The 27,118-nt window shown below is 41.1% G+C and overlaps 1 protein-coding gene across 5 annotated transcripts; it reads right to left on the bottom strand.

Moving 5' to 3' along the window:
• Positions 1-1,660: 1,660 nt before the first annotated feature.
• ikzf1 (IKAROS family zinc finger 1 (Ikaros)) lies at positions 1,661-22,777 on the bottom strand. Of its 5 annotated transcripts, none has more exons than XM_017309015.2 (8): positions 22,569-22,777; positions 17,936-17,989; positions 17,639-17,752; positions 8,955-9,236; positions 7,166-7,333; positions 5,653-5,778; positions 5,185-5,316; positions 1,661-3,441 (listed from the first exon to the last, which is right to left on the bottom strand). In XM_017309015.2, the coding sequence occupies exons 1-8, from the start codon at positions 22,711-22,713 to the stop codon at positions 2,771-2,773; spliced, it is 1,692 nt and encodes a 563-aa protein (XP_017164504.1). In that variant the 5' UTR covers positions 22,714-22,777; the 3' UTR covers positions 1,661-2,770. The 5 variants fall into 5 exon arrangements, with proteins under 5 accessions (XP_017164504.1, XP_008428285.2, XP_017164505.1 ...); XM_008430063.3 differs by having other exon boundaries at positions 5,185-5,319; positions 22,569-22,775; XM_017309016.2 differs by lacking the exon at positions 5,185-5,316 and having other exon boundaries at positions 22,569-22,721.
• Between the last annotated feature and the right edge of the window lie 4,341 nt (positions 22,778-27,118).

The raw sequence follows: 27,118 nt of genomic DNA, 5'->3' as shown, positions 1-27,118 counted from the left end.
TTCTTGGACAGAAGACAAAGGAGGACATTGCCTTTTTACACAAAGACATTCAGTTTAGAGACCTAAAGGAGATGCACACCTGAATATCATCTGCATAGCAGCAACATCAGAGAGCTAAAAATCCTCAAATTGTTCTGAAAAACAGGCATGTAAAGCATAAATAATATGGACCAAGAACAGAACCCTGAGGTACACCAGGTGAACATTCCCAGGATTGGCAGCCTTCCAAAATTTCTCAAAAAGTGCATTGATAATTCATCCAGAAAGTCACAGAAGAACCCATAACAGCATCTAAAGGACTGCAAGTGTCACTTGTTGAGGTCAGAGTTCATGACACCGTAAGAAAAAGGCTGAGCAAGAATGAAAACAAGGGAAGAAATCAGTTCAGAAAAGAAGATCATACCCACAGTCAAACACGGTGGTGGCAGTATGATGGTCAGGATCTCTTGTTTGGACATTTAGCTTCTGTTTTTGTATTTTTTTTTCTCTCGTCATTCCAGTTTATTCCTTGTGTTCAGTCGTTCTCATTGTTTGTGTTTTGTGATTTATTTTTTCAATAGTGTTTATTTCTGTTTACGGTTCAGGTTTCCTGTTTTTACAGTTTTTCTGTTTGCATTTCCACCTCACCTCAGACGGCCACTATTCTCCTGCTCTCATCATTTCCTCACTTCACTTCCTTGTTCCTTCCCCCGGCTGCATCCGCTCACCTGTAATTAGCTCTTCTGGCCTCTTGTCATTTCTAGGTCTCCCTCTGTATTTTAAAGCTCATTGTACAAACTCATTCAATAAATTAGAATATTATTGAAACGTTTATTTATTTAAGCAAGTGAAGAACATTATATAGATTTTTTAAAAACAAATACTGATGTAGAAGTCCAGACCTGCTGTAGCATGGCCGACCTTATGCAGGCTGTGGATGCTTGAAAATCCCTCCAGTGTAGTTAAAATAAAACAATTCTGCAAAGAAGAACCGGTTCCTTCAAAACCAGTTAATAGGTGCAGATTTTTTAAATAGTTGAAATAATAATCATAATAAAATCATTATATTAAAACCACTTTTTCTAGTTACTTTTATTGTCTTTGACTGATGATCTGAAACACTGAAACGTGACAAATAAAAACAAAAAACTGAAAAATTGTAAGGGGGAAATATTTTTTTCACTCTACATTTATGTGTTGAAAATATTAGTTTTATTTGTTTAATGTAAAATGTGGTTTTTTTTATAGGTTTTTATTGAGAAAATCATCAAAATGGCCAAAAATAAATGCTTGAAATATATCAAAGTAATGCCTCAACATGTAAATTAACTTTTTCCTTATATTTTAAATGAATGAGATTCATCTGGATTTTGGTAGTTTATCAAATAAAAGCATAAAACATGACGGATACTATGGGACGTCTTGAAACCTGTTAAAACACACTAATTTATTTCCATCTATCTAATAATTTTCCTTCAGCGCTTTGTGTTCATTCCTTGACTTGAACGTCAGTCATTCGGCCTAATTGAATTTTATTTGACAGCTCTGAGCTGCGCAGCGTCTTGAATGACATCCACACTTAATTATTTCAGGAGAAGTTTGAGAGCCAAACTCCACCAATCATTTCTGTTTGACTTTAAACGTTTCGACATTTAAAAACAGAAAACAAACCCACTCTGTGTGCATATATAAAATATCCTTTATTGACATCTTGAAAGCGTAACCCTCTCTCCAGACGATGGTAACTTTTTACTTTTAGTTTCCGATACAGCAGATCTCGATCCTTTACATGAACAGCCTCCAGCAGCAGACACAACAAATTCCTCTCACACACATTTTTAGTACAGCTGAACAGAAAAAAAAAGATGCTACTCTATAACACAAAACACCAATCACTGTAATAAATATAAAAAAACAGACAAGCATGTAAATGTTTCATAAATAATCCCACAAAGACGAGCAAAAGGTGACGGGTTGAGACATTGTACAGGCCTCTGGGCTCACCTGTATTGACCTCCAGTGTTACCTGGGTTTTGTTTGCACTGAATCTTTGTTCTTTTTTTTTTTTAAGTCTTGTTCATATGAATAAAAAAGAAAAAGGTCCTTTTGTATTTTTGGCTGCATTTTCTACAACAGTTGTTCATGTTTTCGGAAACATTTTACTTAAAATAATAAAAAAAGAGAAGTTTTTCATATATTCATATATCAACATACATGCAACATGGTTTAAAAACTTCCAGACATTAGGAGTGTATTTTACATCATGTATTTATACACTTTTATTGCAGATGAGTGGGTTTTTTATGGTATTTGCTTTGTCATTTTTGCACTGCAAAAACACAAAACTTTACTAAGTATTTTTTGTCCAATATCTTAGTACTTTTGAAATAAGACAAAACTAACTAGTAACTTTTCATCCATGGAGCAGCTCGTCAACATATGAGCTTTTCCCTCCTGGGTATCAATGTTTGCACCGATTGCAGTTTTCTGGCTGATCGCGATCTTTAAAAAGCCCAACCTGCCGATTCTGATTCTGTCCGATGCTGATATTTTTGTCTGAAAAGTTGCTAAATTGGCAGCAGTGGATATTTATTTGACCTTTGCCAAGTTCACATAAGTATCAGCTAATCACCACTCTCCCAAAATTAAGGAAATTGGGGATTTATTGGTGCATCCCTAATGTAAAGTGTTTTGTCTTATTTCAAGTGAATTAAGGTATTTCCACTAGAAAGTAGACCAAATACTTGGTAATATGTTGTGTTTTTCCATTGTGGACTGAAGGGGGCGCTCATCAGCGATGCTCCCCCCGGGTTATGTGAGATGAGAACTCGTAGCGGTCTTGACTCCGGTGGCCGCAGATGTTGCACTCGAAGGGGTCTCTGTGGTCGTGGCAGCCCATGTGAATGGTGTACATGACGTGGTCCAGGAAGAGAACGCGGCACGGCTCGCAGCGGTACGCCCTCACCTGCTCGCCGTCCGCCGTCACCACCTTGAAGCCGTCGGCGGCCACCTCCCTGATGGCGTCGTACCTCTGCTGCTCCTCCTTGACCAGCGGCAGCACGCCGTTCCTCATGCCCATGTGGTTGGTCAGGTAGATGAGGCCGGTGGCCGCGCCCGTCCGGTCGTCGTTGTTGCTCTCGGTGTCGGTGGAGTCCTGGCCGCTGTGGCTGGGCGAGCCGTCCTTGTCGCTGGGCGCCGACTTGGACAGCAGCAGCAGGTTCTCGGCCGCGCTGTCTTTGGCCGACAGCACGGCGCCCACGTGGCCCTCGGGGACCGGCTTGTGGAGCGGGTAGATGGAGCCGAGGCCGACGTCGGAGGGCGCCGGGGAGGTCTGGACCAGGGGCCGCAGAGACTCCGCCCCCAGGTAGCTTATGGCGCTGTTGATGGCCTGGTCGATGACGTGCGGCTGGATGAGCTCTCCCGATCCGCCGTCGTACGACAGATCCGACAGACGTTTGTCTCCTGGTGGGTCAGAAACAGACGCAGATTTGCTTCACCGACGCTCCCAGACATTCACTCACATGTTGAGGCTAACGCTCTCTAGCTTAGTCAGAAAGTGACGTACAGTGCCGCGCAAACGCAGCCACAACCTTTCAGCCTTTTCACATTTTTAACACCACAAGCCTTCATTCGTTTTAGAGATTTTTCATGATCAGCCAGTCGCTTTTTATTGTAAATACTTCGTCTTTTTCAAACATTTTTAAATAAGCTAACATTCTTTTGTACTAGAGTACACAATTTCTTTGTAACAACAAGGTATTTATGTTGAAATTTCCCACTTTCTGCCCAGTACTTTAACCCCTTATTCTGCTTTTATATATTTTATATTCCATCTTTGTGAGTCTCCTTGCTTTGGTTTCTCCATCTGCGGGACAATAAAGGATATTTCCATCCTAAAATAATTCCTTTTACGAGTCTTAATATAATAAATCTGGCATTTATTGGAGTCAGTACTGTGTAGAACCAGCTGCCAAGTCTTTTTTTGGATCAACCCAACCATTTTTCACATCTAAAAACTTAAAATTTTGCTGCTTTCTTCTTTGACTAGGCCATTCTAACACATAGATATGCGTTGACTTAAATCAAAACATAACAGTTCTGATTGTTTGTTTCCAGTGATGGAAGTTGAATCTTCTTCCCTGTTTCACTTTTGCAGCCTCTAGTATCCCATCAAAACATCCCCACAGCATGATGCTGCCACTACCTCATATCCGGGGAATATCTGGTGTTACTTTTCCAACACATATAATTCGTTTTGCATCAGTCAGAAACGTAATTTTGGCATCATAATTCCAGATTCCCTACTGGATTTAGGTCCAGACTTTGACTAGGCCATTCAAAAACTGATGTAAATCATTTCGTTATGCTGGAAAATGAACCTCGGCTCCAAACTAATGTGTTTTGCTGCCTCTAAACTGTTTTTTTCCAGGCTGTCATACTGCACTTCACTCATTGCATATTAAGACAAGCATTCCCACAGCATGATGCGGCCCTGCCATGTTTTAAAGTAGGGACAGTGGGTTTTGGGAGACTTTTCAGCATTTTTAGGGGTGCCAATCACTGATCGTTAAAAAAGCCTGACCTGCTGTCTGAAAAGTCTCTAAATATAGCATCAAAATCATAAAGTTGGCTACAGTTGCACACATTACCTGGTGGACGGGTTTGTCAAAATGGGACAGAGGTGGATTTTCAGGCCTTTGCTGAGGTAAATAAGATCAGATCTCATGTAAATATTGTCAGATCTTCCAAAATTAATTTACTAGGAACGATTTATTGGTATGTCCTGGTTTTTTATTCATAAAAAGTTTATTTAGGCTAAAAACATTACAGTATTTCTGATCTTACGCGACCAGAACATCTTCTACATGTTTGCTTCGTCTCCTTTAGCCTGGACTTCCAGTATCTTTCTTCATTAAACATTAAATGTGGTTGTAATGTGAAAAAAGTGACTATTTTTGCTTGGCACTGTAAGTTGTCATGTTCTCAGTGAAACCCTGGTCTGACACCTGTATTTCATGTTCCCTCTTGTTAATCGAAAAGTTGTTTTTTTTTCTTAAAATAATGAAACAAGCTCCGTCTTCATGCATGCACTGTGCAGAGCCGAGGTGGCAGAGTGAACATAAAGGACATTTCAGCTGCAACTATTTAGCTAAGAACAGTAAAAGCATTTTAATTCACACAAAAGAAGCAGATTGCAGCCCTTACCCACAAACTTCTGGGGCATAGTGCTCTTACGCTTAGCTACATTATTAGCTAGTCTGTCTAGCACCAAGGCTCTGTCAGATCCCGTCTGGCTTAAGTCTTCCCTCTGCTCATTCTGGTTGCTTTCTTCCTTTACTACTGGAAAGCAAGACAGAAAAGTAGATTTCAGCGTCAGAGTAATTTTGAACTGGTCCTTTTTTTTTTTTTTTTCTTATCAGATGATGAGGTGGAGCCTAGTGATACATGCCGGATGGTATTCCTATGTATTTCCTGTGTGTGGGGCTCAGAGCGGACTGTTCTGACATGTGAAGCTCTTGGTATTTGCTCATGCATTCAGAGGATCAATCCTATGCAGATATGCCTCCAGTCATCATCATGTGGCTCATAAAGGCCCTCAGACAGATCAGTGTTGTTGGTATGTGATGTCTCAGAGCTGGGTGGACGTTGGGGGGGCGTTTCGGCGCCACCAACCTGTGTAGATGCTGTTCTGCAGGCCCATGCACTGCAGGTAGTTGTGGCAGCGCTCCTTGTGCTCCTCCAGGGAGCTGCGCTGCTTGTAGCTCCGGCCACAGTAGGCGCACTTGTGCGGTTTTCCAACTGAAATACATCAAAGAAACAGAAAACAGGCTATTGAGGTGCTGACAAAACCACATGTTGTCTGAAAGAATCTGTATTAACTGCAGAGGAATCTTAGTAAAACATTCAATTCATAAAAATGCTATTATTTTACTATTTAATTTCTCCACTAACACAAAAGACTTTTCTCATTTTTGTTCATTTTACAAATATATTTGTAGAAAAAAGCAAAGTGTCCAAATATATATATATAGTACATGTATGTAACACATTTAAAATAAAGAATAATGATTACTTATTTAAATTTCACCCAAAAAACAAAACTAAGATTCAGAAATTTTTTTTTTATGTTCTTTTTATTTTACAAAAAGAAAAAATATTGAAATAAACTTTTAAAAAAAATAAACGTTTAAAGTAGATGTTTTGTACAAAATCAAATATTTAAAAATTTAATATTTTTATTTAAAATTAAATAATTATAAAAAATAGTTTCTTAAAATAACTCACATGTTTAATTTGGTTAATTTGTAATGTTTTTAGTGCCAAACTTACAAATGACAGATTTGCTTCAGTTAAAAAGTACATTCATTTAAGTTGCTTAGAAAAATGAAATATTTAAAAAATATACAGTAAATATGTGTATTATTTAATTAAGTTAACTTTATATAGAAAATGGAGATATCTAAAGTAATTAAAAATATACATTTTTGAAAAATTAAATAAAATATTTTAAATAAAGTCAGACTTTATTTAATTTTTTAAAAATCTACATTTTATTTAGCTGACCAGGAGAATTCGTAGTTTGTCTGAAAATCCTCATGAAGCAGCTAAAATAAATCTGTATTAAATACATTTCGGTTGAGATAAAATCAGAGACGAACTCCGCCTTAGTCTGCTTGCTCTTGGTGGTTTCACTGCAGCTATTTAATTTAAATTCATCGTTTCTATCCGTACCAGCCAGCCTGTGGTCGCCTGAAAACGAGCTGCAGAAAACAGATTCATTCCAGATAAGATCTGACATTTTACGCTGCGCCTCTTCTGGCTCTCCTGACGCAGTGAAACACCGAGCGCCTGCACATGCATGGCTGTTAGCCGTGCAGGTTATCCCTCCGCTCTTACTGCTCGATGTTTACACCCAATTTCATTAGCACATACTTCTGCAAAGCATTTGCAAAAAAAAAAAAAGTGACACCATATCTCCATGCTGTCAACTTCCTCTTATAAAGAACTGAGGTCTCACTTTGTCCACAGCAGAAGTTGCTCTGTCCTAAGTTTTCCTAGAGCAACAGAGAGTGTGTGTGTGTGTGTGTGTGTGTGTGTGTGTGTGTGTGTGTGTGTGTGTGTGTGTGTGTGTGTGTGTGTGTGTGTGTGTGTGTGTGTGTGTGTGTGTGTGTGTGTTGATGCTCACCTGAGTGGGTGCGCAGGTGTCCGGTGAGGGCGTCCCTCCTGCGGCAGGCGTAGCTGCACAGGTGACACTTGAAGGGTTTCTCCCCTGAGTGGAGCTTGATGTGACGCAGCAGGTTGCCCTTCTGGGTGAAGGAGGCGCCGCACTGGCTGCACTGGAACGGCCGCTCGCCTGAGGACAGAGAGCAGCCGCTCTGAACGCACCCAAACAGAAAGCTGCACAACGTGCACCGCTGCTGCTCGGCTTATGTGTTTTTATCTGTCTCAGTGTCTTTCATGTGGATAAGCACGAAGACGTGCAGGGTCACTGCGCTACAAGCGCCCCGGGTGCCAGAACACGCTGGATGATGGAGCGTTGCCGGGGCCGACAGCGATCCAGCAGCCGGCGGGAGGGTCTCCATCTCCCCGCGTCCCCCTCCCGTCCCCCCGGCTCATGCTCTGATCGAACATGAGCCTCTCACACTCAGCCTGCCAGCTCCGTAATGCACCATTGCTTAGGTCAATTTGATCTGAAAATCTCATTTTTCCCCCCCTCTTCTTCGTCTCTAAAATAAGCGCGCCACATCACCATGCAAATTCAGCCTCATTTGAATAAAGCGAAGGAAACACTTTGTGTTGAGAGCCAGTCTTCCTGATCAGCGCCTCTGGAATAAACCAATATCCAGCCTTTCCGCGTGTTGTGGCATTCTCTGAAAACGTTATAATATGGCTTTTTTTTTTTTTTCTTCTTTCAAAAGCCCGCCATAAAATAAGAGTCGCCAGTGAAGCAGCAAAAATATAAAGGGAAATTCATTAAAAATGCATTTCAGGAGCAAAAGACGTAGTGGAGAATATTTTCTTTTTTAAATAGCAGCCGTTTCATTATATCTCTTAGCGTACTTTCTTTTGCATTTGCATTAGTCGACTGTTCCTTTCTTCCATTTTGAGTTTCATTAGTTTCAGAAGCTTGACAGTTAAGTGGCTTTTTCGCAGATGTTCCCCACCACTGGTTCGGCTCCGTTACAATAGCATATCATTTCTGAATTTCTGAAAAACTTTTTAACAGCCAGATAATTGTCGTTTTAAAGTCGATTCCATTTAACTGCAGCAGATATCCTGCTTCTAAACTCAGGGTGGGTGTGTTTTTTTTTTGCTCAGAAACTAATGGATAATTAGTGTTTGTCAGGCGGCTATTAGGAGAGAAATTTAAGTGAAAAGTGATGAATGTTTAAATGTGATGCTGAGAGTCTTTCAGGCGTGACAGGAGGGAGAGGAGACGCACCGATCAGTCCTGATTTCTGCTTTTCTAAAGTTTAGAACATGAGAGGAAAAAATGTCCTAATAATAATGTTTTTAAACATTTGAGGTGCAGACGAAGACGATTATTGGTGCGTCTTTCATCTGTTGGTCCAGATTTTTCTGCAAAGTTAGAGAATTACAACTCAAATTTGTCTGAATTGCATTATTTAGAAATGCTGTTTAACGTGTTTGCAGACAGGAAATTATAGTTTTCATGCAATTAATAAAAAAAATGGGGGAAAAAATTGATTTTTAGGGAAAATCGTCCATTTATGATCGGCTGATTGGTGCATTTCTCATCGTGTTTTTGAGATTGAGCCTATGCTTTTATTATTTTCAGTTAAGGCCACTGTGCTACATTTCATATTTGCTTGAATAAAACAGATGTGGTGCAGAGCTGCAGAGTTTTTTCTTGAACAACAGGAAGTGCCACAGCAGCACACAGTCTTCTCCCTTTCATACTGACAGTCAACATGGGTGCAGAGGAAGAGCAAGAAACATTGCAGGCGGCTTACCGGTGTGGCTTCGCTTGTGCACCATCAACACATTGGGGCCAATGCAAACTATCCCACAGATATCGCACTTGAGCTTCCCGTTGGGCAGCCGGATACCGCCAGCCGAGGAGAAGGCCTTGGCTTCGGGACTCGGCTGTGAGCCGTTCAGCTTGGCCCCGGAGGGGTCGACCACGCGCAAGTCTTCCGCGCACTCCTCCTCCTCCTCCTCCTCCACGCCATTCATCATGTCACAGGCCAGCCCACTCTCCTCATCACTGCGAGCCTCAACTTTAATGTTACAGGCTGGAAGAGAGGGCAAGGGGGGGGGCCACGGTTTAGAATACGAGCAAACTTCTGTTATCATGTCAAACTCTAGAAGATGGGCACTTTGATTTATTCAAGTAAATCTTTACATTGTCCTGACAGTCTGAACCTTAAAGCTGCAGTTTGTAACGTTTATAAAAAACTGTTTTTTATGTATTTGCCTCCTCCCAGTGCTCCCTGTACTAACTAGAAACAACCAATCAGAGCCAGGAGGCGGGTCTTGGCGCGATCAAGCAGATTCTCATTGGTAGCTATGCTAAAGCTAGTTAGCATAGCTACCAATGAGGGCAGATAAATGGTTTTCCTGTACTGAGAAGTTGCTTCTCCATTATTAGCATAAATAGCAGCAAGTACATGAGGATGATTGACAGCGCTAAGACCCGCCTCCTGGCTCTGGTTGGTTGTTTTTGATGGTGCATTTCTTCAGCAGTAGTAGCTCAGGGATGCAGATCATAACAAACCGTCACAACATGGTGACATTTTTAACAAATACGTAAAAAACATATATTTTTATAAAAGTTAAATCCTGCAGCTTTAAAACTCAATAAATTCATGATATTTTGTGTATTTGGTGTCTATCTCAGGTCATTGGAGGTCCTTTTCCTGTTTGCTTTAGATTCATCTTTTATAACATATTTCTTTCTTTAAATCTGATTTTAGGAATTTTTAAAAATATTTTTCTGTTCATCATTCTGCTCATGTGTTTGTCTGTGTGGGTTTGCGACTGCTTGTATTTCAAAAACATGGACTGTCACATTGAACAAACAACATGTGGTGCTTCTGGAGCTCCTCCCTGATCTGACGCACAGAAACTCGCCAAAGTTTTCACACCTCATGAAATTCTCCACATTACAAACTTCAGTTTGTTTATCTGGGATTTTATCTGGCAAACCAAACACAAAGTTTATCATGTGTTTGTTTTCAGACTCAAAACTTTGCGGAAACCGTTTTTGTTTTCTTTTTTGGGTGTGTCCCCTCCAGTTTTATAAAAATTTAAAGCTTTTGTAACGGATCTAAAATCAATTCAAAGAAAAAGTTTGATCTAATCGATTCCTTTGGCGGTCAATAACAGGTTGTCTTACAGAGTTGTTCTGTATTTAGCTGTATCCATTTTTTCTTTATTGCTTTTAAAGGAAGCAACAAACTTTAAAAAAGAAGCCCCACAGCATGATGCTGCCACCACCATCTTTTAGAGTGAAACACATCAGATTCCCTTTTGTCCTATTCAATCTTTCTTGTCGTATTTGCTGCGTAAGTTTGCAACAGTGTATCAATTTTACAACTTTTAGGAGCTAACTAGCGTCTTTAAAGCTCAGATAGCGCCTGAACTTTGACCCCAGACTCCATCGGAGTTGAAAAAGGAGGCTTCATGGATGCAGAGCGAGGAAGTTCAAACCACCTACTCCATCCATCACGATGGGAAATGACCATATCCCGACTAAAACGTCTCTCTACCTGTTTGTAATAGTCTTCAGTCAGAGGCCTCTTCAGATTCAATGCAGGACTGACTGCTACTGGAGATCCTTCCTGTCCACAGCATTATCAATGATTCTTTGAAGATACTTGGATGAATTAACTAAAGTACTCAGTATTTTATAATACTGTACAACTTTGTGTTGGCCTATCACATAAGATCCAAATAAAAAGCTTTTTTAAATAATCTTGACGCTAAAAACTGTGGAAAACTTTAGGAGGTGTGAAAACTTTAATCATTTGTTTCAGCACCACATGTTGATCCCTCTCTTTGGTTATTCATCATTTCAGTTTCTCCAGCTGGAAACGAATCGGTATGTGACAACCCTGCGCCACAAAAAAACCCCACAGCGGCTTTATGATAATGTCAGGCTGCGGCGTTTCCACGCGCTGCATCAAATCTTCAAGAATTTCCCTCCTATTTCAGGCATTCTGTGAGGCGACAGCAGCCTACGCACCAACAGGCCGTTTGTCTGCTGAAGCACAAACGGTCAGGACACACAGTTTGGAAAGCGTGCCGTCAGGATGTCAGAGATGAGATGCTGCAACATGCTGATCATCTCACACCATCACACTTTGGTAAAGCAAATGACAGCAAGATAAACAGGAAACAGAGACACAGGAAGCAGCATCAAACTTTAGGGACGGAGGCAGAAACTATCAGCGCAACAGAGATCTCACAACCTCACCTCCACTGCAGGCGCAAACCTCGATTTAACTGGCCAAAATCTCAAATTCTGCATGGTTCGTCAATGCAAACCCCTTCTGAGGACAAAATACAAATAAAAAAGCAATTTTTTTTAATGTCTATTTAATTTGTGGCTTTCCACTGATCAGAAAAAACGAGAAGTGTCATGCGCAATAAACTGCTTGCTCCCGCTTTTCCCACCAGAGAGCGTTTAGAAATGTGTAAGAGAACCGACGGATCGTGCAAGTCCCACAGCCGCCAGCCTGTGGTTTGCACATCTCGGCAGCAGCAGCCTGATTTCCCCATGCCTCCGTCTCTGTTTGTACAACTGAAGAGGAACAAGTGGAAATCATGAAATATAGGAATCCATGGAAAAAGGGGAAGCTTCAGAAAGAGGGCCTGTCTAACTGAAATACCAAGAATTATGGAGAAGTGACAGAAAGGGAAGCACGGGAAAGGAATTGTTAAACAACATGTAACCGAAACAGTTTTTTTTTATCGCAACGAGTCAGAGGGAACATAAAGGTCTGCTAACAGAAGGCAGGAGGTGAAGTGAAATATAAGGATCACCAGGTCACGTAATGCATTTATCTTTATCTGATTTGCACATCAAACTTCTTTCTACTTTTTTTTAGTTTTGCAAACCACGCTTCCTATATTTGTTACGAGTGAAAAGGGATCCTGACATGAATCTGTTAAAAATAAATGTTTCCATGATTCTGCTGATATGAAATCGGGACAAATATAGTCCCTGTGAGTAAGTTTTTATCTCCTTCACACATTTCTTCTCTTCTTGCTCTTCTTGTCACAATTTGCAAATCAAGCAAATTGCAATTTTTAAATGACAATTTGATGAAATAAAGGAGAGAAAACTATCCAAAAAGTATTCAGCCACATTTTAAAGCATGTTTAAAATCATGGGAAAACATCCAGCCTTCATTTTTGTTTTGTTTTTAGCCATTCAGAGATATTTGCTGGTGTTCTTTGGATCATTATCCAACCTTAAAATCCAACTGCTGTTGAGCTTAAGGTCATAAACTGCAGGGTTTGTTGTTTGAAAGCAGAAGTTAAGATTTAATCAACAATGGCGAGTGATCCAGATCCTGAATCATCCTTATGATGGACGGTACAAGGTAAGCTTTGTTTCCAACGTCCAACTTTTTAGTTCTTATTCCAACTGTTTATGTGGACAAGTTTAGATAAGTGTCTATTTTTATGGTAGTTCTTCCTAAACTTATGCAGGGAATAAAACAAAATGGGAATAAAGCTTATTCCCATTTTGAAGAGTGCACCAGTATGGGCCTCCATGTGACTGAAATAGGAAGTCCAACATTGGTGAATACAAAATCTTCTGCTCTATATCTACTCTACTTTCTTTTTAAAACGTATTTCTTAACACTATTTTGTTTCGCTTTCTACTGTGAAACAAGGAAACTGCAACAATTAAAAAAATGCTTTTTTGTAAACTTTTTTTAAACACATCTTTACTGGGGGGCAACACATGTTGACAGGGTTGCATTTATATTCTATATTTAATCAATTATACAAACACTTGAAATTTATTTGAATTCATTCATTTTTGTTAGCATGCTAATGTAGCCATTTTGTTGTTAGGTTATTATTAGCTAAGAAATTAGCCATGTTTTGTCCTTTTGTACTTTACTATGTCCTTTTTATTTATTTATAACATGAATAAGTTTTTCTAGAGTAAACATTCTCATACACCAGACTGATACAGGCTAAGTGTTTTAGTTGCTAGCTTCCACAGCTAACTAGCGTTAGCTTAGCCTGATGGTATCTGCTTAGATATGTATTATAAAGACTTCCAGCATATTATTTAAACAAAACTAATGTTATTATCAGCTAAGTCATATTTGATTTAATAATATATTTTTGATTATTGTTCCTTTATTACGACACATAACTAAGAAGGGGGAAGAGGAGGTCGCTAATCGTTAGCGAGTTTCTGTTATGCACTATGAATTTGTGACATCTCATGCACTGAGTGTAAATGTGAAAGAATCAGCCGGTGCAACTTGCTCAGACAAACATCTCTTCTGAAAACTGCGCTGCACGTGTTGCAAAACATGAAGCTCTCAGAAAAACCACCAAGTTTTTTTTTTTCTTTTCTCTCAGGCAGGCCAAAGCAGTTCAGTGATGATGATGTAAGTCTTCCTGCTGATTTTGAAGTGATCAAGTTTGTTACACTTGAACGTCACGAACTTCAAAGCATATTTTACTGAAATATAACTCAAAATGTGAGTGTTTTGCAAAACGTAATTAAAGGGACGATTCGCGGTTCAGTATTATCAGATTTTTCTGACTCCAGATAATTTGCGGAAAATTCACCAATGGAGCATATCTAAAATATTCAAATACGTTTAAATATTTAGGCTCAATGCTATTCGAGATGCTGCTGACTGGCTTTTGGAAAAGCAGCCAATCAAGGAGTGGCATTCATTTTAATTGGCTCTGATTGGCTGAAGTGCCGGGAGCAGAAATAAGGAAGATTGTAGCTGTTAGCTTCTGCGGTAGCGACAAGACAGTTTCCACTGTGTGCATTAATGCATATTAAGTTATATTTGGTTTTTGAACCATTAAAAATAGGAAGTTATTAGTGTTTTCGTCGGGCTCTTAAGTATTTTAGCTACATGTGAGTGACTGTGGTTCCTAACCTACATGCTACATGAGAGGGACGTCGCTCTTTGCTGTTTTGTCCTGCAATATTGAAGCAGTCAAGACATCCATGGTGATGCTTTTTGTTTTACTTTGTGGTGTAAAATCCACATATAATTACAAACCGAGGACAATCTTATGGGATGGGAGCACTTTTGCAATTTAGATCCAGTTGGATATGATAAATAAACCTAAACTGAGGTGACCTGAATAGAAAAGCAACTGAAATGTCGAAGCCATGATCAGGCTGGACTGTAGAGAAGGGAACCTTTAGCGCTGGGCAGCCGCCCAGGTCTCATGGATATGAGGAAGTTGTGACTAAATATGGAATAGGAAGAAAGCTTTTATTCTATGTTTGTCATGATCACACATCCTGATTTTTCATTTTGGGAAGCAGGTGTCAGATCACAGTGTAGACAAACACAAAAGGTAACAATAAAAAGTCACAACCTGATATACGGGGGATCTTATCCTCAGATTACTAATAGAGCAGATGATGAACTACGATATGAGGAGCGGCTCGCTGCAGGGAGACATGTTAGCGGCGTAGCGTGGACGCAGGGCGCCTGCTGGAAGTTGCTGTTTCTGTGTTTCTCTCAGGGCCTGAAAATAACTTTGTGTGCAAGGTAGAGGAACCACAAGTGTCAAACCACGCCAGCGACACATTCAGCACAACTTGCAGGAACGCTAAATACAGCCTACTTTTCCCCTCACACACGACAAAAAAAACTTGCAGCCATGTTTTCGGGAACTAGTCTCCCTCTCAGTCTCATGCCTCTGAAATAGCAAAAGGCTCCATCTGAATCACAGAAAGTGAAAGAGAACCAAAAATAAAAAAAATCAGCGGGAAGGTTGAGCTTGAAGACGTGTGACTTCAACCCAACGTTTCTCCATAATTTTCAGCTAATGAGAAAAGGGCCTCACCATGACCTTTAAACCTCCTTTCTGTTTGTGTGCGTTTGTAGACTGTGTGACTATTCGGTCCGACAAACTCCATCCCGAGCTGTGAATAGTTATTTGCAACAGGAAACAACCTGGGTTTTGAGGTTTCGAGCTTTCGATACTTTGAGGTTCCGTGTCCCACATTTAGTCTCCCCAGCCCCACTATTTGCCTGTTGTGTTTTTTTTTCACTAAAGAGAACTGAGCAGCACATGATCCTGGGCGATAATTTTAACTCATTCTGGCTTTTATCACAGAGGCAGCCATGCACAGATGGACCAGATACTTGCACTTCCCTTCTTTCTCTCCGTCCCTGTGCAAAGATACGCTCACACGCTAATGTACATGGATTAAAAATATGCATGCATTATGCATCTACGCGTACCACAAACTGTGCCGTTTTTCTTCTACATTTGGAGCTGAACATTTTTTAAAAACGTGCTCTTTGACATTTTTCAGTAGAAATTGCAGATCTTGTAAAGAACGAAGAAGTGTAAGGAGATTTCCTGCCTGAGTCAAGTTCCCTTCCTGACACCTCACCGGTAAAGTCAAAGAGAAAGCCTTTGTTAGTAAGCATGCATTTATATATATGTGTGTGTGTGTGTGTGTGTGTGCAGGTGTGTGACCTCTGTGGTGCAGTGATGTGCTGATCTCTCTCTGCTTTGGCCCTGCTCCTAAACTCTTTATCTCCAGGAGTGTTGAAACTGTCTGATGGCAAGTTCTTCTTAGGAAACTCTTACACATCCTATTTCAGTTTCCTCTCGCATCTTATTTTTGACTGCGCGCTGCTAATCTTTGCCGTTATCTGGATATGTGGAACGCTGCAGATAGCACATGACGAGCCTTTTTTTGTCACGATGAACACAGCCATTTTTTTTTTCTCCATCCTAAGCAGAAACACTTCCACTTAAACACCGACAGAGTTTAAATCTTCGCCTTCCATCCAGGTTTTTTTCCTTAGACGCCCATGAATGATGAATATTTCTTGCTCTTTCAGAAACCACCCATGTTAGGAGACTTGAGCTTGCTTCATCCTCATTTTCACCATCAAATTCCCCTGCTTGATGTTCACAAACTCAAATCAAGGCCACATTAAGTATTCCTTAAGATTGGGGTTATTAATGACATGCCATGGATCAAAGGCGTCTCTATTTCCTCCACCTTTCCTGCCAATGACCTAAATGTGTCTCTTTGCATCTCTAAATGAATTTTTCCAGGGGGTTTAGGGTGTACTCCCGATGGAGCTACATGGGATTGAACATTTTTATATGTGTTTTGCTTTTGATCCTGACATTTTCACATATCTGCCTGGGTTTCATTTGGGTGCGTTGGGAATGCTGCTGCAGTGTTTTCTACATTTTGGCTCCTGTTTGTTTGCTGCTTCATTGGACGTACTCATCACACACATACAGCGGCTCTCAAAAGTCTACACACCCCCTGATAAAATGCCAGTTTTTTCTGCTGGAGAAAATAAGGCCATGATGGTTAATATGAAAATGTTTTCCACCTTAGATGTGACATAAAATCTGTTTCATGTACCTGAAATTTTTTAAATTTGCTCTACATTTTTGCGTGAGTGTGCACTGATACATTACTGAAGCATCTTTACATGCAGCCTTCAACAGCCATCATAGTGAATCTGAAATGTTTGTTCATTTACATCCATTAAAGGGTCAAAATGATCTCATTATTTCAAAGGTATCAGTCAGGAGAGGGGTGTGAAATAAATCTGAACAAGTTCCATTGTTAGAACAATCTCCTGCATCATCCATGTTTCTGGACAAAGATGTAAGTTTCAAATCTTCCATAAATAATGCTGGAAATGAACACAGTGAAAGATGGAAGTGGCAGCATCATGCTGCGGGGTTGTTTTTTTCTGCCAGACTTGACTCAAAGCGTTCTGGTTTCTGTTACAGATCGGAAGATAAAGATGGATTTTATTTGTCAGTATCACTTTGAGTGCAAACACACATTCAGGTCAACAAAGTCTGACTTCAGGAGAGGAAGATTGAAGTTGTGGAACGGCTTAGTCAAAGTCCAGAGGTTAATTTGGACTGCAAATATGTGGGGCTATCTAGAGAGTCTTTTTAATCTGATTGAGGTCAAATAGTTGAACTGAACCAAAAGGTGCTTCAACAAAGTATTAGTTTGTAGATCACGGGTGTCCAAAGTGTGGCGTGGGGACCATTTGTGGCCCTTGAAAGAATCTCGGTCGGCCCCTGATCACAAGTCTAGAATGCTAAAAAATGTGGCCAACAAAATGGAATTGCTGTTTTTTCTTGAAATAAAACAACAGTTTAAATCCATTTTATTCTTTTGATCTTTATACAGATTTTGTCAACTGTTATTGTCAAGCAGGTAAATATGAAAAATGACACTTTTTCTAAGTTTTGTATTTTGTGGCCCAACAATAGTTAAAATTTGTCAGTTTTTGTCCCCGGCTCGGAAAGTTTGGACATAATTAACAGATTTTTGAGTTTTCCAGGCGATAGATGCCATGTTGAAGGTTAAACTTGGAGTTTGAATTGATTTCCAATTAACTCAGGGGTGTGTACACTTTTTAGACTCCCTGCAGGTCAGGTTGGGCTGTGGGTGCAGTCGTACCTTTGTCCCCCCGGTTGTTCTGCTGATGGGTGGAACCGGCTGACAGGTCTTCGGGGACGGCCATGGGCTCCTCTGCCTCCTCAGACGCTTCGTTGGCAGGGGGGCTCTCCCTGCCTGGGATGGGGGGGAGGGGGGGAGGACACACACCAGCAAACACCCATCACTCACCACGCAACCCCTCGACACGACTCTCAGGAGGAGATAAATTACCTCCCGCTGATGCAAAGTGGCTGTTTGTGGGCCTATTGTCCCGACTGTGTGCGCTACATTTCAATCAAGAGGTGGGCGAGCTTTTACCTGGCATCTGCGCCATTTCCTGGGCCTCTTCGGTCTCCATGCGGTGCAAGTACTCTGCAGAGGAGATGTATATGCGTATAAGTTTAATCAAGTTCAACGCTAGAAGCAGCTTGAGTGGAGTTAAGGGTGTGACTCCATCAGCGCAGCGGGATAACTCTTGTCACAGCCAGCGTCCCCCGTGTTACATTACAAAGAATTACAGACGTTTTCATTATAAGCCCTGACAGAGAGGCTGAGCTGCAGCGCGGCCCCGGCTCCGGCTCGCAGGGGCCCGCCGGTGGGAATGGGCTTTCACACCACATTTGTTATTTATTGTTAATTTCCTGCCACGTAATCATCCAAAAATGCAAACTGACTGCCGCAAAATTAAGCAGAAAATTAACTGGCCTCGGGGTCACGGGGGATGCGGGCGACCGGCGTGCCCGGCTGATCGACGCTCGTGTTCTCTCTAATTTACTGAGCATGCATCGCTGAGTCCGCGGCCCGAGCGCAGACACCATCAGAATCAAGGAGAGGGAGAAAAAAACGGCGGCTGAGAGATAGATGGCTGCGAGAAGGCCAGGAGTCACAGGAGAACGGGCAGGACAGAGAGAGAGGAAACTTCTGCACATTTTACCAGGATTTTCTGTGAGAAACCAACATCAAGAACAGCAGGATTGTGAGTTGGAGGGAAAATAATGTATGATGCTTCACTAACCACACTTTACTCTGATACTCCTAGATAAAATCCAGGAGGATTGTGGTGACTCTGGAGGAGCTGCAGACACAACAATTAGCCACGCTCTCTACTAACCGGGACTCTGGGAGAGAAAAAGGAAGTTTGGCATGTAGGAAACACAACAAGCATAAAACATGACGGTGGCAGAATCATGCTGTGGTTTTAGCAGGGAATAGAAAGTCAGACAGAGTTGACAAGACACCCATGGAGAAACTTTGAACTGTATGGAGGAATATAATAACTGAAAATTCATCTCTCCTCGTATGAGAAATTGGTGCTGCTTTGTTTTAGCGAGTTGATATGAATGTGATGGAGCTAATCAGAGAGGAATCCTGGGAAAAAACCTGCTAGAGTCTGGAAAAAATAAAGACTGGAGGCAAAGTTTCAGCTTCTGGGGGAATAATGACCCTAAAAACACTGGAAAGCTCCAGATGAATAATCTCCAGATGAGCAAAATAATCCCAAAACAGTTCTGACCGATCATGTTGAACCCCTAAATGCCTCAGCTTTTTATTTAAAAAGATTATTTTCACATAACCTACAACACTCTGAAGTCAGTGACAAAATGTGAAAAAAAAAAGTTCAGAGGGTGTGAATACTTTTGCAAGGCGCAGCAGGGACAGAAGTTCTCTTTATTTATTAATTTTTTCGCGCGAGCCGAGGCGATCCAGAAGCGATCCTCTGGCCAGGGCTGAGTATCTGAGGAGTCACCAACGCCCGTGGCCCCATTAATAATGGATGGCCCTCAAGCCTGCAGCAGATGGGCCCCGACAGCCTCGGCCCCAGCGCCGCCACTTCAAGAAGCCCGCGCTGGGGCGGCTGCCCGGTCCAAGCAGCCACACAGGGAGAAGTGAAGCTCCCGAAAATAGCGAAACAAGCCCAAGGGAGAAGGGGAACCTAGGCCTTCCTGTTTTACTGACAGATGGCTCCACACATTTGGAACGAACAGTGGGAAGCGAACCGGGTCCGCTCTGTCGCAACGCTCAACGTCAGGTCGGGAGCTCGACGCCTACAGATGCCAACCAGGATGCGAGTGTGAGAGCAGGAGGAAGAGAAGAAGGAGGAGGAGGGGAGTGGGGGCAAAGGTCAACGGTGCAGATGATTTGTGTGTTACCTCAGCATCTGGACTCCGTTCTCGTGTACCTTTATAGTTTTCGTCAGGGTACACGGATGCTTGGTAGGGGTGGGGGGGGGGTTTATGGGGTTATCTTGACTAAAATAAAGCCCTTAAGACGGATTCCTACATGCTCAGCCACAGCGCGTCTGCTTCGGCGTTTGGAAAGTGAGTTACCGGGTAGAACAATCAGGAAGTAACTCTTCAGCTCAACCAGTGACTCTATTTTCAAACTGTTTTCACTCTTTACATGTGACAGACAGTTTTGACTTGTTCTAATTTTATTAGTGTCTCATTTGTACTTCAGCTTTTCTTATGTTACAGAAAATGGCAGCGTTGCACGTTCAAATCCCACTTTCCCCTCCTTTAAAAACCCAAAATGTTTGAATTCGAGCTCAGTGTTGCCAGTCTGAAACAAAGCGAACTCGTGCGTGTTGGTGGAGAAAAGTGGGGGCAAGTGGAAGATTTGTGCTGGTGGGGTGGAAGTCATCGAGAAGACTTCTGACACAAAGCGCAACGGGACTGGAACAGTTTTTGGTCGTAGTTTTGTCAAGTGGGGAGATGCAGGAAGAGGCTTGTGGGTTGACAGAATTCTCAGTCTTCCTCCTGCGTGTCTGCGTGTGTGTGTGTCTGCGTGTGTGTGTGTGTGTGTGTGTGTGTGTGTGTGTGTGTTGGATGGTGGTGAAGCACTATGGGTAGAGTTAGAGGGGGGGTTGGTTTGAGGCGCCTGCTCATTGCGAGGTGCAAAAGCTACACCAGGGAGCAGGGTGGAGATGAGAAAACAACGAAACCGTTAACAGATACTGAGGACCACGCCAGCGCAGTGTGGATACTCAGGAGAAGCTCCAAAAACGGCCTCCTCTCAACTTAAAACCTACAGAGTTTTACACTTAAAATCATCTGAAAAGCTTCATAATAAAACAAGAAAGAGAACAAATTTACTTTTCCTGTTTTGCAATCAGGAAACAGAATAAAATCCAAATTCCTGCAGCACAAAAACACTTTATTACCTTCAAATACATTTGAAATTTCTACCCAACCTGATTAAAAGTTCCTCCCCTTTATTTTGCTTTTTTTTTTTGCACTTTCTAGGCAAGCTGAATTATTAATTTTTCCCTCCCGAGGGTGCCTTTTATTACCACCAGTTATTAAGCTGTAACAGTCACCTTTGTTCTCCATATATACACACGGAGATTCTCATCAGTAATTCATGAAATGTATGGGTGGAAGTGGGTAGAGGGTGTTAGCAGATGTGTTCTGGGAGCCCATGGAGGGTGGAGGGGCGAGCAAAGGTGCGCTGAGGAGAAGTTTCCTTCATTTGCATCTGACACACTTCACTACTCTGCTATTCAGACAGTACAATCATTTTAATAACTGTCTGTCTTCCTCCACCCAACACACACACACACACACACACACACACACACACACACACACACACACACACACACACACACACACACACACGCACACACACATGCACACTCTTCTGGTTCTTGACAAGAAAGATGATGTATCTGCAGAGAGGTTTTGCAGCACTTCACTTTCCATGTGAGCTTTGAAAAAGCCCCATTTGAGCAGGTACTGCCTTTCACTTCACACCTATTTATTCTCTCTTTTTTTTAAAAAAATGCACCATTATATCATCTATAATTATAGTCAAATTTGATTAAATGTACTATAGAATTTTAGCAGATTTTTTCAAATTTAAAATAAATTTTTCAACTGTCTACACTATATATGCTATATATATATTTTTTTAAATCAATTAGTATTTATTACTTTTCCCTGCGTCAAACCTGAAGAGTACGGATAATTATATAAAAGTCGGAACGCATAGTGTTTATGTTTTGTTCTAAGTGTTTGGAAGAGAAAAACAACTTTATTTCCTTTATTTCATTTTCTGCTGGGCGTTGATGAACAACTTTTCACCTCAGAGGAAGGAAGAAGTGTAAAAAGTTCCGTCAGTCCTGCCTGTAGTAAACAAACTGAAAATCTGGTTCAACTGAGAACAGAGACACATACAAAGTTTTGAAGTTTGGGGAAAATGATTTGATTCATTGATTATTTAATAGTGCGCAGCGCGTTTTCGACCCTGCGCGGCTCGGTGCGGACTGATTTCCTGTTTAAGGAGAGCAAAGTTAACTTTGATTTTTAAACCCCTAATTCAGTTATAATGTCATTTTTTTTATTTTGATAAAAATATATAGAAGTTGTTTTGGTTATTCTGTGAAACTTCAGAGTTGTTCTGTTGGACTATCTGAAGTTTACGCATCTGTTGCAACAGGTGCCGCTACATGAGCAGTTAAACGCGTTAAAATGATAAGGAAACGCAAGCAGCCCAAACCCAACCACAAACACGACATTAGTATTTTTATGTAAATCTAATTCATTTATATGTTTAATTATTTTATTTATCCTCATTCCCAAAAGAAAAAAGGCCCATGGGAAAAAAGGGGAACATTTCCACTACTTCCTATAAATTAGTGGCGAACAACGCGGAAAATAGAAGTAAAAACAAAATCGTCACATTGAGTTTTAAAATATGATTCTGTTTAGTAACTAGTTTTATAACAAGGTGAACTTTAATAAAAACGAGCGGCAGCAGCCGGGATCTGATGCTGAGGCGCACCTGCACCCAAACTGACAGGAGAAGCTTCTTTTTCCAGACGCAAACGTTTCCATCGTTCCTTTTCGAGCGAACCGAGCCGTTTCTGCTGGCTCCACCAACACAGCCTGAGAGTTCAGCGGGAAGCCCGACAAAAAAAAAACACAAAAAGGCGCGGTGGAGGTCACTTTACCTGCTATTCCTTGAGTTTGCAGAATGAAGTTCTTCCAACTCTCCCCGGCTCCATGTGCAGAAGGTCGCAGCGCCGCGGCGGCCCCATGGAGCTGCGCCCTGAGTCCCTCCCCTCTCCACTGCACTTCCTCGTTCCAGCCCAACATGTCTATGCCTCTGAGCTCGGCTGAGGCATTTTGCTCTGCTTTTATCCACACTCTGCGGCGGGGAGTCGAGCCCACCGAACCCTTGGCACTTGCTTTGTGCCGTGCCAATAAAAGCTGACACCCAGCAGACCATCACTGGCAGCCATGCATGAGATGGGATGCTGCGAGCGAGGAGAGTGGACCATTCATTGTTTATTTATTTCATTCACACGCAGGGAGTTGATGGGGGCCAGTCCGCGCCTGCATATTGGACAGCTCCCCTTCTGTCACCTGTTCTGGCTCTGAACTAGTCCATGAAATTAACTCAAGTGTTTTTCTTTACCTTGTAATGAGTTTTTCCTCTCTCTCTCTCTCTCTCTATTCAATATTTCATCCATTACTGTCCGTCCATGACCTCTTTAGAGTCCAGGCCCCGTTTTACATTCTAGGAGTTTCCCAGTAAATCAGAATATGGTTGATCTGGATCAGACTTCAGTATTTTAGCTGTTCTGTCAGATAATAGTTGGTAATTGTGGCTTAAAGCTGATGGAAATCTCAGATTGAGGTTCCATGAAACGTTTCCACAGCCGTGTGGACCCGGCCGGGATCCAGCTACCTTTGGTACCTTTGGTACCGTGGGTCGGTACCAGATCCTGCTGGGAAATGAAATGTGCATCTCTGTAATGTTTTTCAGCTGAAGGAAACAGGAAGTGCTGCTGAAATGTTCTGGTAGATGGCCATGTTGGACCAGAACCAGCAGTGGACATGGCATTCCAGATCCGGAATCGGATCCGGAATTTGGATTCTGTGCCTCTGACCGAAAAAAAAGAATGAAGCTTCAACTTTAAAAGAAAATTAATTAATTTGTTACATTTAATCAATGAAAGTTTTTCATATTTACTTTATTCACGCTGGTTTAACATAATAACTTATTGACCTCAATATATTTGCTTGGATGAACTTAATTTTATTTCTTGTAACAAATTAACTCAGTTTTTTAAATTGGATCACCTGGTTTTTGTTTTTAGTGTAGATTGATACGTTAATGCGATGAAATGTAAACTTTACTTTTATCTAAAAAAAAGGATTTTGAACCATCAACTCTTTTTCGTTATCTCTGTTCAGAAGTGAACAGGTCATCTCTGTGTGTTCGTCCATATTGAAGCTCAGACTCCAGCTCCACATCTTATGTGTTGCTCCCTGAACTCTTGAATTCATTTTTCCTTCATATTCCTCTCCAGGCTGCAGTCGTTCACATTTTCTACTGCACTTTTTCCTTCCACTAAACTTTTCCTTGACATACAAACCGAATCTACACAGTGAAGCACATTATATAGGTTCATTAGACAAAGACAGATGACGTAACACAATTATTTTTCTTCATTCTGCTAACAGCTAATAAAAGAAAATCACATTTAAAATTAGAATATTACATCAGACCAATTAAAAAACTATTTTCAATATTTAATCTGATAAACGAGCGTCGACAGAACGAATTTTCTAATTTCCTGAATGTGAGGTGGATGCAGCCTGACTGTCTGCGGGACATTTGTTGACAGAAGTCCCTATAATTGTAGAGGCCAAAACAGAACTTTCCTTTTTTTAAAATGGTTTTTATTGGTATTTTGTGTTTTCATGAGCCTTCAGCCATAAACTCAACATAAATATATATTTAAAATTCATCAGTCTGTGTAAAATAAAACTATATAATGCATTAATTTCCCTTCTACACTAAATAACTGGAATATTTTTTCCACCTTTATAACAGAATCAAATGTAAACCGTTTTCCCAAAATGTCCCGTTTGTCCATGATAATCAGTTTTTCCTCTATTTTGTTGCGTCCGCAGCATTAAGTCCCTTCTGCTCAGTCCTGCAGTTGATCTTCAGGCTGATATGCATTAATTTTCTGACATGTGATTTTTTTCCCTCTGGTTTTCTGCAGCACCGTCTCACTGACTTCTGCAGCTCAGCGTTACTGCAGACATTCCACCTTTTGCATCAGAGTTGATCATTTAAAACAGCTTCCTGTCTGCAAACGCGACCACCTCCACCTGCCACGCAGCTCTGAAACACGAGAATCAGACTGTGGAGCAAAGGATTTTTTTATTCATCCATTGATTTGTGTTTTAACATTTACCCACCAAAACATCATTTCTAAACATTTCCTTTCATTTTTCATGACCATATAATGGATTTTTTTCTCCTATTGTGCTTTATAAGTATTAAAATTCCTGACGGAGCAACACAAAACATTATGTAACTGTGAAGTTAAAAGAAAAAGAACAAATTTTTATGGTTTTTTTTGCAAATAAAAATCTGATAAGTGTGGCATGCATTTGTATCTAGAATCCTTGAGTAGATTCTTTGCAGCAGCTACAACTAAAAGTCGTTTGATTGGATGAAGAGTGTCTGTTGGATCTCGGCTATAATTAGGTCAAGGTCGTTCTAACACACAGATATTCTGGGATGTTGTTGCTCCAGCTTGACGTTGAAGGTCATTGTCCTCCAGCCTTTATTTACCTCCATCCATCTTCATGAGTCCTTGTTCACATCCCCACAGCATAATGCTGCCACCACCATGTGCTGTTTTTTTTTGCTTGTATGTCAGAAAGTTCAATCTCTAGTTTGCTTTTCTGGCTTTCTTGCAACTCTTTTCTTCTCACCAGAGCTACTGTTTTAAAACGATTTACCTGCTGGGTCTGTAATTCATTAATTCGAAGTAATCACATTTTAGTTGAAAACCATTTATTGACAAAATAAGCAACATTTTTAATTCAAAAACTCTTTTTGCTGCTAAATTATTGAATAAACACACATATGAGCTCAAAAACAAAGATATTTGGTTTTTTTATCTGTTATTTAGGTTATTAAACCATCTGATTGGTGCAAAATGTAATTTTATTCATTCAGTTTTTCAGTTTCTCGGGAACTCCTGATCGTTCATGGAACTGCTGCTGCTACGTGTTTAGCCTTGAGATGCTATTTATGCTAAAAGGCTAGCTGCTTTTAGCACAACTTGAACACATTAATAGTCTTTAAGTGCCTCCAGTCCATCACTGGACTGATGTTGCTTGTGTGTCAGATTTACAGATGTACCAGAAACATGTGAATACGAAGGTTCTGCCTCGGGATCTTGAAAAGGAAAGCAAATTACATTAAAAGTTTATACAATATATGGATCAAAATTAGCACATTAAAGCTCCAGTCATGAACTGAATTAAAGCCTGAAGCTTCCACTAACAGCCTCAGCTCAAAGTGTTGCAAAACAAGCAGCAGTTTCACACTTTTCTCCAGTTGTGACTGTTTTTTTCCCCACAATCCCGCTGTGCTCGGGCCCCCGTCTGCGCTCTTATCTCAGGAGAAGCTGTGTGAGCTCGGCTGCTGAGTCACCTTTCATGGGAGGCTGCCCTTATCTCCGGAGAAGCACAACATTCAAGCGGTTGGTTACAAAAGGAGGAACTTTGGGCAGGAGCACCGTGTGGTCCGCCATGTCTTCACGGCCAGGACAGGGATTGCAGCAACACTTCCTCAAAGCTTCAGGAGTCACTTTTTTTTCTCACTCCAACATGAAGAGGTGTGAAAAATACAGCAGAAGAGAAGCGTGACTCAGCAAATATTGGGAAAAGCGTCTCCATTATTGACGCTTTTTGCTCTTCGGCCTCCTAGGATTTGATCTCCGTACGTTTTTCAGGTCACGTTTTTACACCAGATGCAATCAAAGTGCGCTAAACTCCGTGTTTCCTCGGGTTGAACTCATGGAAAGCATGTTGCTGTAATTAATACCAGCAGCTTGCAGGTCTCAAAACATCATCAGGTAGCGGTGACGGTCGACTAGCGAACAAAAGGCTCTGGATGGTTCTTATTTCATGGATCTTTAAGCAGTATTCACCGTCTCACATTTGGAAGCACCGGCAGCATGTAACCCTTAATTGGTTTCAACACCTTAATAAGTCAAAGACGTTCAACACTGATAATCACATTAAATAGTCCAATTTATCTAAAAAGTCAATTGCAAAGTGAAAAAGTCTCTTTCTTTAGGAATGCATTATGCTGTGAGGATGTCGGAGTAAATTAAATTCCCCTCTGCACACTAAAGCATCAATTTCCTTATGGTAATTATCTGCTGGAATAGACGTGTCAGTAGAAGGAGGCAGGCATGCTTGACATTTAGCCTTTTTATGGGTAAAAATTAAGACGAGGAAAAGGAAATTAATCTCCCGCCCAGGCAGGCATTGAGAGATCCTGGAGGATAGCAGCTGAATCAATCATGATGTTTGTGAGCCTGTTTTGAAAAGGAGCCACTGATGTGATTCAGACCACAGCCTGGAAAATCTGAAGATGAGGAGGAGGAGGAGGAAGATGAGGCGTCTTCTTCACAAATAGAGTTATGATGTCCATGAGAAGGTTACAGACTTCAGCTCAGAT

Source organism: Poecilia reticulata, chromosome 15 (genome assembly GCF_904066995.2).
Source record: "Poecilia reticulata chromosome 15, P_reticulata-male-v2, whole genome shotgun sequence".
In the NCBI taxonomy this organism is placed as follows: Eukaryota; Metazoa; Chordata; class Actinopteri; order Cyprinodontiformes; family Poeciliidae; genus Poecilia; species Poecilia reticulata.
This window is presented reverse-complemented; position numbering and strand designations above follow the sequence as displayed.

Coding starts and splice junctions, on each gene's coding strand:
- ikzf1 (XM_008430063.3), bottom strand. CDS start 22,713: ATGTTGGGCTGGAACGAGGAAGTGCAGTGGAGAGGGGAGGGACTCAGG. Junction 5,779..7,165: donor ACACCTGCGCACCCACTCAG/GTGAGCATCAAC, acceptor GATGTATTTCAG/TTGGAAAACCGCACAAGTGC. Junction 3,442..5,184: donor TATGCCCCAGAAGTTTGTGG/GTAAGGGCTGCA, acceptor CTGACCCACCAG/GAGACAAACGTCTGTCGGAT.